The sequence below is a fragment of the Chenopodium album genome, chromosome 26 (assembly GCF_948465745.1).
Source record: "Chenopodium album chromosome 26, dcCheAlbu1.1, whole genome shotgun sequence".
Classification (NCBI taxonomy): Eukaryota; Viridiplantae; Streptophyta; class Magnoliopsida; order Caryophyllales; family Amaranthaceae; genus Chenopodium; species Chenopodium album.
Genome location: NC_137859.1, coordinates 11,983,580 through 11,993,939, shown reverse-complemented (window position 1 = coordinate 11,993,939; position 10,360 = coordinate 11,983,580). Strand labels below are relative to the sequence as shown.

General features: G+C 31.1%; 1 protein-coding gene across 6 annotated transcripts; it reads left to right on the top strand.

The window, feature by feature from the left end:
* Nucleotides 1–1,813: 1,813 nt before the first annotated feature.
* Nucleotides 1,814–9,270, top strand: LOC145618132 (exopolygalacturonase-like). Of its 6 annotated transcripts, none has more exons than XM_081672923.1 (7): nucleotides 1,814–2,118; nucleotides 2,320–2,452; nucleotides 2,699–4,960; nucleotides 6,963–7,274; nucleotides 7,725–8,020; nucleotides 8,529–8,751; nucleotides 8,877–9,270. In XM_081672923.1, exons 4-7 carry the CDS (start codon nucleotides 6,969–6,971, stop codon nucleotides 9,153–9,155), a joined length of 1,104 nt encoding a protein of 367 aa, XP_081529049.1. In that variant the 5' UTR covers nucleotides 1,814–2,118; nucleotides 2,320–2,452; nucleotides 2,699–4,960; nucleotides 6,963–6,968; the 3' UTR covers nucleotides 9,156–9,270. The 6 variants fall into 6 exon arrangements, with proteins under 6 accessions (XP_081529049.1, XP_081529047.1, XP_081529046.1 ...); XM_081672921.1 differs by having other exon boundaries at nucleotides 1,814–2,237; nucleotides 2,699–2,812; XM_081672920.1 differs by having other exon boundaries at nucleotides 1,814–2,237; nucleotides 2,699–3,468.
* Nucleotides 9,271–10,360: the final 1,090 nt, after the last annotated feature.

Here is a 10,360-nt window from a genome sequence, read left to right as displayed (position 1 = left end):
TTTCAATAGGAGTATAAATGGCTAGTTTACATACGATATTTTAAGTGCCCAAATAATTAATAAACGTTTTGCCCAAAATATATTACACACTTGTAAAACTTTATAACTAAAATACTTTAGTTCTTTAAAATATTTAATTAAAAAACTTGAGCCTTTAAAAATATTTTTTATAAATACATAAATATATTATTAAATACATAGAAATACGGAGTATTACACTTCGACTCTATTTTATAATATAATTCAACTCGCACAACATTTTACGCAAATTTACTTGATTTTATTTTACTTTGGGATAATTAGTAATAATCAACTCTTTTTTTAGTATATAGAATTGAGTAGTAGAGTGTTTTTTTTAGACAATATATTTAGCATGACTTTTAAGAGAAGAATGAAATATAAAGTATATACAAGTATATGTTACTAAAGTTTTTTTTTCTTTAAAAAATATGTTACATACTCATTTTCTTTTTTAATTAATAAACATGATTGTCCAAATAACAAAGTATTAAATAATAATAATGTTAGCAATTCCTTAAAAAAACCCTACTCGTCTCCTCTTTTTTGTTGTGTGGCCGGGGGAAGGGAGAGAGGTCAGAAATGGTGGGGGTTTGGGGATCGAAGAGGGTGGTTTGGGGGTGGGGTTGGCCGACTGGGGAAGGGGGTGGCCACTAGCTAGCGTTCAGTGGCTGATTGTTTTTATTTATTTTTTCTTTTTTTTTATTTCTTTTTTGGTTTTTTTAATTTAATTTAATTTATTCTTATTTTCTTGAACTTATTATGCAACACGTGACAAATAATTTATTTTAAAATTTTAACTTTTTCTTCAGATTATCGCCAATTGGGATTAAGAAAAAAAAACGCAGGTGAAAGTTAGATTGTTGCAGAATAAACGAAAGTTGAGAGTATTTAAGGTATATTAGTCAAAGTTGAGATTATTAAAATGAATTTTTCGTTTGTACATTAAACATTATACTTACTCATGAGTTGACTTGAATATTTGACACTGTTGTGCACGTGATGTGTATTAAACAACTATAATCATGTACAAATAAGGGCCTATTCACATTTACTTAATTTTAGTTCAGTTCAGTTTAGTTCCAATCATTTCAGTTCAGTTTAGCTCCTAATTTCCTTCTCTCATTAAATATTCATTTCAGCTCAATTTAGTTTAGTTTAGCTCCAATCAGTTCAGTTTAGCTCCTATTAGTTCAATTCAGTTTAGTTCAGTTCAGCTCCAATTAGTTTAGTTCAATTTAGTTCATCTCAATTCAGTAAATGTGAAGAGGCCCTAAAAGACATGCATATGGTCTTAAATTCTTTTACTATGTATTATATAATTTATATTATTTTCGATTAGTAATTGAACTTCATATAAACAATGGGGAAACTTGATAGATATATGAAATAATAATGAGTAAGGAATATATACTCAAACCTTTAATTTTCTTAATTTTCAAGATCAGATTTGCTAACCATTTAATTATATCTCAATTGTTAATTCTTTCCGATTTTGTCCCAATCAAATTAACATTTTTGAGAAAAAAAAAATTATGAGGCTTGCCCTACGTTTGCACCTAAAAAGAGTAAAGGGGTATTTTGGGTAGTTTATCATTTGGGCACAATTTTTCACTCCTCCTCTCTCTTCACCTATATAATCTTCAACTCTTTAAAAAGTCCCCAAGCACCTTACTGTAGCACACATTTTGCTTCCAATCCAATTTTACTGTTCCTTATGAACAGCAAAATACCACCCTTACCCTTAGCCCCTTTTCCTGATTGCCCAAATTACAGGGTTATTTTGGTCTTTTTGTATGAATACTCTTTTGCGCCTTTTCCCTTTCCCTTTCTTTTTCTTTTCTTTTTCTGATTTTACTCACTTCCATTCATTTTCTTCACCTGCTTTTCATCTATTCCCTAGATTGAAGTACGCACTCCGAGTCCTCCATTGAAGCGCCTTCTTAGCTCTCTCTCCTCCTTTGAAGCAGCATTTGTGATGAATTTGAATCGTTTAAAGTACTCAAATTCAACTTGATTTTGTGGGATTTTTGAGAATTGGGGTAATTGATTTTTCAATCGACTTGGTAGCAACTTTAGGGTTTAGTTTTGAAGCAATTGGTAATTGCTTTTCTCTTTTCTCTTTCTTGAAATTCTCCCACAAATTGTTTGATGAAATGTTGGATCTGAGCCTCCTCCATTGAAGTATACCTCTGAGTCCTCGATTGAAGCGGCTTTTGGTATATTTATCTTACTTTTAAACAGCTTTTGAGCTAAAGATGTTTTCTTTTGTGATCATTGAATATCAATTTCACAATCTAGGTACTCCTGAAGAAAATCAAAAACTCCATTCGGTATGGTGCTGCAAGAGAGGGAGATTCAGGGTATGGGGTTCATTAGTTTGTCTTACGTCGCCGTCAACATGACCACCGCTGACGACGATGCCACTGTCCAGGTTCTCCTCTTCTTCTTGATTGTTTGTTCATATTTATCAATTTGCTTTTGGATAACTCATAATTAAGTGTTTTCGGAAATCCTATAATTCAACTAGCTAGATACATTAAGTCTTTTGTAAGTTTGTCCTCAATCTAAAATATCAAATTAAATTGTTTCAAAAAAAAAAATTAATTGAATTGTCGGATTTTCATTTGTTCATCTGAATCTCTTTTCCATTGAATTTCGGATTTCCCTCTTTTTCTAGGGTTTTCGGCAAAATTGGTACGTCTTTTTCTCCATTGTCTGTGCATTTTCGCTTGCGTTGCTGCGGTGAGGTGGCTGTTGCGGTGATGTCTGTGGCTTAGGGTTTGTTTGTGAGGTATATATTTTTTTTTCTTCTCTCTTCACCTGCTCTTTTTCGGGTATATTCTTCTCTCTTCTATACTTTTAATTTGGTTTATCAGAATTCATAACTATGGGAAAGAGCTACCCAAAGTGAGGATTACCAGAAATTTATTGAAAAGGCAAAGAGGAAGCTTAAGGCTTAAATTTAGGCGTAATGGGTATAATCTTTTAGATCTTGGTGGGAGTTGATTATAAATTATTTTGCTATCTTGGGTTTGTAGTGTCTTGCATGTTGTTTGGGTGTATTTTTTAACTATTGAATTTACTAGATTACATGATTAGTTCGTATAGTATGATTATATTATGTGTTTGAGTCTTAATCAATGATTGTTTGCCTTTTTTTTTTTTTGCTATTGTTTGGTATTTGGTGGGTATAAATCAAATATATCATATCATCATATTATACCCTTCGTGATGGGATGGTTTCCTCGAACAAACTTTGTGGGATTGCAAGGGGTTATTGTATCTTCATCAAGATTTGAGGCATGCATAGAAAATTCCATATAGATACGAAAGCAAGCAACGTTTTGCTTGATAGAGAAATGAACTGAAAATATCAGATTGTGGCATGGCAAGGATTTTTGGAGGTGATCAATCTGAAGGAAACACAAGGAGAGTAGTTGGACCATAGTAAGTAATCCGAAACAATGAACTTAGTACTATAACTTTTGCATAATTTCCGTCATCTAGCTATGAAGCTTATTTCAACATTCATTGATTCATACATGCCTCTTGGGAGAAATATATTTTGATGCACTAATCCAGTGGTTTTATGGCTCCTGAATACGCGATGGTTGGGTTTTCTCTGTAAAATCAGATGTGTTTTGCTAACTTGGGGGACTCCACGCTGTTATATTTCTTTGGGTGTGTGTATGTGTGTATTTTGGCATTATAGATCATTAGTTTGAATATCGAGATTTTTTGTCAAGCATTTTACTGATCGTAGACTTGATGAGTGGTTATGAATTGTCTGTTGGTCATTACTAATATATACTTAATCAAGATGTAAAAAAAGTTTACTAAGAACTAAGAACTGAGAGGCATGCCATTGTGATGACTCATCCTTGTTATTTGCAATTGATTTAGGTATGTTAGTTTTTGTTCCTTTTGCTATTAACATGCCTTTCCAGGTCAGTTTAACAGGTTCATCTTATTCTTTTATAACTTTATAATTATTGATATATTAATTTCTGCTTTATATGTGCATTTTAATTTGAGTGATTTAATTGATATTTTTAGCTAATTATTGAATTTGGGGTGAATTTTACGTCAATGAGTTTTGAGATGTGCAATTTATAGTAATAGTTGAATGTCTTTAGTGCTCTTATTTTTGGTTGATCTTTTTCACTTTGTTTGGATTGAATGAAATGGAGAAAAGAAAGGAAGGGAAATGGAGGGATGAAGATTTTTTTTATTTGGCAAATAAAAAATCGAGGAAGGAAGGAAATTGGAGGGGAGAAAAATAGAGGGGTTGAATTATAAGAAATTGATACCTCCAATAATGGAGAGATTTAAAATGAAAACTCATATTCCTTTCCTCCAATCAACACCACTCGTCAACAACATATAACTGAAAAAACTAATTCCCTATTATGATTTTTCATGGATATGTTAACTCCATTTGTCAGCAGCATGTAACTGAAACAATTAATTTTGTTTGAGGCTATGTGTTCTTTAGAAATAACAAAGGAGATGGATCATAATGAAATATCATATCCTTTGTTTGAGGATATGTTAAGAGAGAGAGAGAATATTTTGTGGGTTGGATAATTGGATTTAAATCAATTTTGTTTGAAGCTATGTGTTTTTTACGTTGTTGAAATCATTTTCAGGTAATTTCCTCATTGTGATAACTTGTGTAATTTTGGTAGAAGTCTTCTCTTGCTCTTCTATATCTTTTAATGGTAATTTTCTCATATTTTATAATTTGCTCAATTTTCCTGTTACAAACGTGCCCCGTTTCGCGAGGACAATCCTGGTGGCCAGTATGGGATGGACTTGACTACGTTGAGAGGGAAGAAGAGGATTATCGACGGCCCAGTCGAGAAGGTGATGGAGAGGAGGTAGAGGAGGAGTATTAAGAATAGAGAGTGCTGCTGCCAGGTCTAGAGCTAGGAAACAGGTTTCCTTTTTTTAGAGTAAATAACTTTGTCTATATAATTATGCTAGAAAATAAAAGAAGAGCAATTCTAGAGTGCATAAATTTGTTTTCTATCGATCAACTTTGTCTTGAACTAGATCCTACAACTATGTGGCTTATTGAATAGCTTTCTCTAGGCATATACCATAAAGCTGGAAGCAAACTTAAATCAGTTAAGGGAGGAAAATGCACAATTAAAGCAGGCCCTAGTAAAGATAAATGTTTGATATATGAAAATCATACAACTTCCTCCGTTCTTATATATATATATATATATATATATATATATATATATATATATATATATATATATATATATATATCTCACAATCCATTTTTTTTTAAAACTTCCCTCTTTTTCTTTATAATGCTATCGAAAATTTTCACTTTATTACTCCTTTTATTTTTTATTTTTCTTACGAACACTTTTATTACTCCTTACCCACCCCAAGGCCTAAAAGGTAATAACAAGGGCTCACATTCCCTCTTTTACTTTATTCCTTCTATGGTAACGAGTTAACACTCATGATAACTAGCCACACGATGTGGCCAACCACATATAAGAATTTGTGAATATTTAATACTTCCTCTATTTTTTTTATACTTGCTACACACCTTCTATCACGCTTATTGATGAGGTGATTAAACTATGTAAATGAATGAATTAAGCTATAAAATTTAAACCGTAACAACTTATCCTTTTCTTCTTATAGGAGTTAAAATTTGTAAATTAATTTATTCATTTACCTAGTCTAATATCTTCCTTAACATGCGTGCCAAAGGGTTGAGTTGCTACTAATAAAAATCGAGGAAGTATTTTTTATTAATTGTTTTAAAAAAAATGTATTTTATTAATTAATTTTTCTTAAAAGATAGAATACTAATTTGTTGTAAGCTAAAAAGAGAAAACAGTGAATGGGTAATATATTTTACTTCTTGTCAGGTCATGCATGGACAATGAATCTGTGTCTAATTTATGTTAATCATAATACTCGAAACAAATAAGACCCTTGAAAGTCTCATTACTAATGGTCAAGAGAAAATCTCTAAAAATAAGTTTATAAAATTTGAATAACTATGCTAAAATATAGAATACGTTCCTATTTTTAAACAATTGATGAACTATACTTTGATAGATTGTTGTATCATCCAATTTTTTTATTATTCTTATTCTTATATATAAGCAACATTTACCTTCAATTCTCTTAAGTTTCCAATTTCCTTTAAGTTGCAAGGTCACACTAATAAATGGCTAATTCTAGAGGATACAACTTCACAATCATCCTCATTTTAGCCATTTCTTATTTCCTCGTTGCGGTTGAATGTCATCGTGGCCTTGCAACTCCCCCCGCTAGTACTGACAATGAAATATTTGAAATCACCAACTTTGGTGCAAAGGGAGATGGGAAACCTATGTATGCCAATGGGGAATCTATGAACGGAATAGTGAGTTTATTCATTAAATTAATCACCCTATTTTTATTATCGCTACTTAATTCAACTTTCCCTAATCAAGAATTGTCAATTGATGATTTGTTATGTGTAATATGAATGTTATTTTGTTGTACTACAAAGCATATACTTCGAATGTTTTGGTACAATAATGCCTATTAGTAGGTATAATGACCTATATACAATCAATAATCTTTTCAATTAAAACTTCAAGAGTACTAGTTTTAGTAAATACTTGTATTTTGTTATGTTTGGTGGCGTTTTTGGTCTTCAAGTGATTCAGTTTGCTCTCATGTTACTAAAAAAGTAATGTTTTTACTTTATATCAAAATAGGAATGAATATTATTATCGAAAATCACATCTTTTAATTTCATGTAGTTTGGAAAATTGAGAAATATTCTATACAATTCATAGGTTTTACCATTGAATGTTTATGTAACTGTAATAAATGTGAATACACACATACATGCACATGAAACATTGTACGACTAAATGTATTCACGAACTGAACTTCTTTGTATTCATGTTTAGGCGGTGATGAAAGCATGGCAAAAGGCATGTCATTGCAGTAATGGACCATCAAAGGTTGTGATACCTCCTGGAACATTTGTGGTGGCAGAGGTTATATTCGCCGGACCATGTAAAAATCATGTGACTATTGAGCTTCAAGGAAATGTAATAGCTGATCCTGATATTAGCCAATTTCCAAACAAAGAATTTATTGTCTTTCAAGATGTGGATCGTGCCACTTTCACTGGACAAGGAACCATTGATGTTAGTAGCCAAGCAAAGAAGTTCTCAAATTCAAATTATAAGGATGTTGATTTCTCTAGTATCATGCCTGTAAGTATCACCTTACATTTATATTTTAGCAACAAAGAGCGATTTCTAATTAAATAGTGTAATTTTTTAATTAATCGTGTTAGTCAAGTACATACACTTTTAGTATGCAAAACAAGGCATTTGCGATATTATTTTGTCAAATATGACCTCAAATCGGTCCTTCAGTGCCTACATGACCTCTAAAACCTCTAAAGAACATGTTTTTCGCACGAAAATAAAAAAAAAAAAAAATTAATTCCATTTGATTTAATTAATGGTAATTTAATGGTAGGTGGTGATTTGTGGAAAATAATTTTTAGGTTTTATTTAGTGGTAAAATAAAACGAACTTTTAGAAGTTTTGATGGTAAAAAACAATTTCGTTTTTTTTTTTTCTGTGTTTTTGTGTGTATGTGGTAAAAGTCAAATTTTCCTAAAATTAATACAATTCTTACATATTTGCCTTCAACAGTTAATCAAGTTTTATAAGGCGAAAAACATCGCGGTTGAAGGAATCAGATCAGTTAACCCTGCTGCATACCATGTGTTGATTGTGGAGAGTCAATGCATTACCATTCAAAATGTGAAATTCGAAGCAAAATCTGTGGAATCTAACACTAACTCAAATGGTATTTACATAAGTGCGTCTAGTCAAGTTAATCTGTCTAACAGCTACATCAAAACTAGTGATGATTGTGTCACTGTTGCTCCCGGATCTACTGATATTTCTTTCACGGGAATCACTTGTGTAGCAGGCCAAGGCATTAGGTAAGTTTTCTTCATGAAAAAAGTCCCTCGATTTTTTAATTTTAACTGTATTTATGAGAGAATTATTGTCTAATATATGACAAAAAATTTAGAGACAAATCGATAAGAGGACTACTTTTTGTCACCCTATGCTAGCTACTTAGCATAAATATATATGGAATACGAGCACTAAATATATATATGTTAACTAGCTAGCTAGATTAGTGAGGTTGAGGTTAGGTTGAACATCTATGATATTCTAAATTCACTAATTTTCTAAAATAAAATTACTTAATCTTTTTATTCCATAAGAAATAAGTTATTGAACTATGATGAAAAGAGAAAATAAATTTAACTTTTTAAGAAAAAATGTTCATTTTTTAGGGCGGGCTAGAATGGAAGGAACAAAACATCTTTCTAAAAGAAATTTGAAGAGTCTATATGAGATAAATAAAGCAAACAAAATCATATATGTGCCTATTCTTTCTTAACTATTTGTTGGAGTAACCTAACTTGTTTTTAAATCCAGCATTGGATCGCGACCATATACAACTTCACTTGATGTGAAGGGTGTGCTAGTTAAGGGTTGCTCATTCAAGGGAAGTGCATTTGGTGTAAGGATCATTCCTCGCCTAGAGTTCAAAGCAAGTCTTATTTCTAACATTAAAGTTGAAGATTTGATAATGGAAGGAGTGCAAAATCCTATTGTCATTGACCAAGTACAAAGCATCCCCATACTAAACAAGGTAAATGTACGTGTTTCTTTCAAACCTGACAAGCTAAATAATCTACAAAATATGTCCTTGAATTTGAAAAAATATATTTATGCAAATAATCCAATTAATTTACAAGAACTTTTTTTTTTCTTGCAACACAGTTAATTCAAGCGAAGATAGAAGGTGTTTTCTTCAAGAACATTAGAGGAACTACAACCACCAAGAACGCACTTTCTTTCTCATGTTGCCCAAAAAACCCTTGTGAAGGCATTAATGTGGTTGATATTGATCTAAGCTTGGACGTAAAACTTAACGCTAACCTCAACCTTGTTGACAAACTCTTGCCTGGAAAAGGGCTCAACTTCTTGGTCAATTGTTTAAATGCTAAAGTAAATTTTGGGGGTAAACATGATGAATTAAGTTGTGGTATTCTCCCATAAGAAACTTGTTTGCAAGTATTTAAGTTGGAAACTAGCGGGTTACATTAGGGAAACTTAATAAACTAATTTGTAATGAATTAATAAAATATAAATTCTCATACTTTCTTTATTAACATTACAACTATTATGTTTTTTAATCTTCTTTTCTTCTTCAATTCTTCATTGTTGTTGTTGTCCTCATTATTACTACAACTATACTTAATTAATTATTATTAATTATTTATGTAAACGCAGCCATTATCAACATTTGAGCCAACAATTATCAACAATTATTCTGTATAATCTTCTTTTAAATATAATCTTACCTTGAATAAATATCATATTCATAATTGTGATTTAATGTCTATTATGTGTTCACTACATAAAAGATAAGAGAATTTCAAAGTTGTAAATCTTGTAGTAATGTACTTCTTCCATTTTCAATTAGTGGCAATATATGGAATATCACGCATTCATGCATCGTACGTAATATACTAGTTTAGCCTTAATTATCTTCAATAATCTATTTTTCGACCCTTTCTCTTAAATTTATATATGTTTGCATTAGTAATTTAATAAACTTACATTGTGTGTATTGAATTTCCTTATGGTGAGACTAATTCTAGATAATTCTTATGAATTCAGTCGGTATTGTTAGATTACGCAGATAACTATGAAATTTGCTCTTTGATAAGTAATTATGCCGAATTGCAACTATACATTATCAAATTTTTGAATACGACCATGCATTAGATAAGTGATTTTTTCACCAAATAAATACCCATGAATTTTTACCAGATTCACCAAATAAATACCCTTGTTGTTTTAAAATTTAAAAAATATCCCCAAATTTTTATAATTCATTAAGTGTTGTTTTTAATGACTAACAGTTGTCAACTCGCTAGTCATAAATCCATTAACTAACCCATCAACTTGTAATTAAATGTTGAGAAATATCTCAGTACGCGTATAATAAGTTTTGAGCCGCAAATATTTCTCAATTAAGGCTTTAGGTTTATTTTGGCATATAAGGGCCAAATTTAGGTTGAAAAAAAAAATTAAAAATGCGTCGGTTTGCAGGCAAGGAAAATCTCAATTTGCATGCGTTGATTTTCAAGGCGCGTAAATTGCTTGTTAAGGTTTAAAGTACTATTATATTTGGATCTCATGAGTCAAAATTATGGTGTTGAAATTGGCAAAACTTGAACCGAAATGTCTTGTTTTAC

Bases quoted from the DNA above. Each gene is read 5' to 3' on its own strand.
- LOC145618132 (XM_081672925.1), top strand. From the start codon at position 6,227: ATGGCTAATTCTAGAGGATACAACTTCACAATCATCCTCATTTTAGCC. The intron at 8,021-8,528 runs GTAAGTTTTCTT...TTTTAAATCCAG, and splicing joins GTAGCAGGCCAAGGCATTAG to CATTGGATCGCGACCATATA. The intron at 8,752-8,876 runs GTACGTGTTTCT...CTTGCAACACAG, and splicing joins CCATACTAAACAAGGTAAAT to TTAATTCAAGCGAAGATAGA.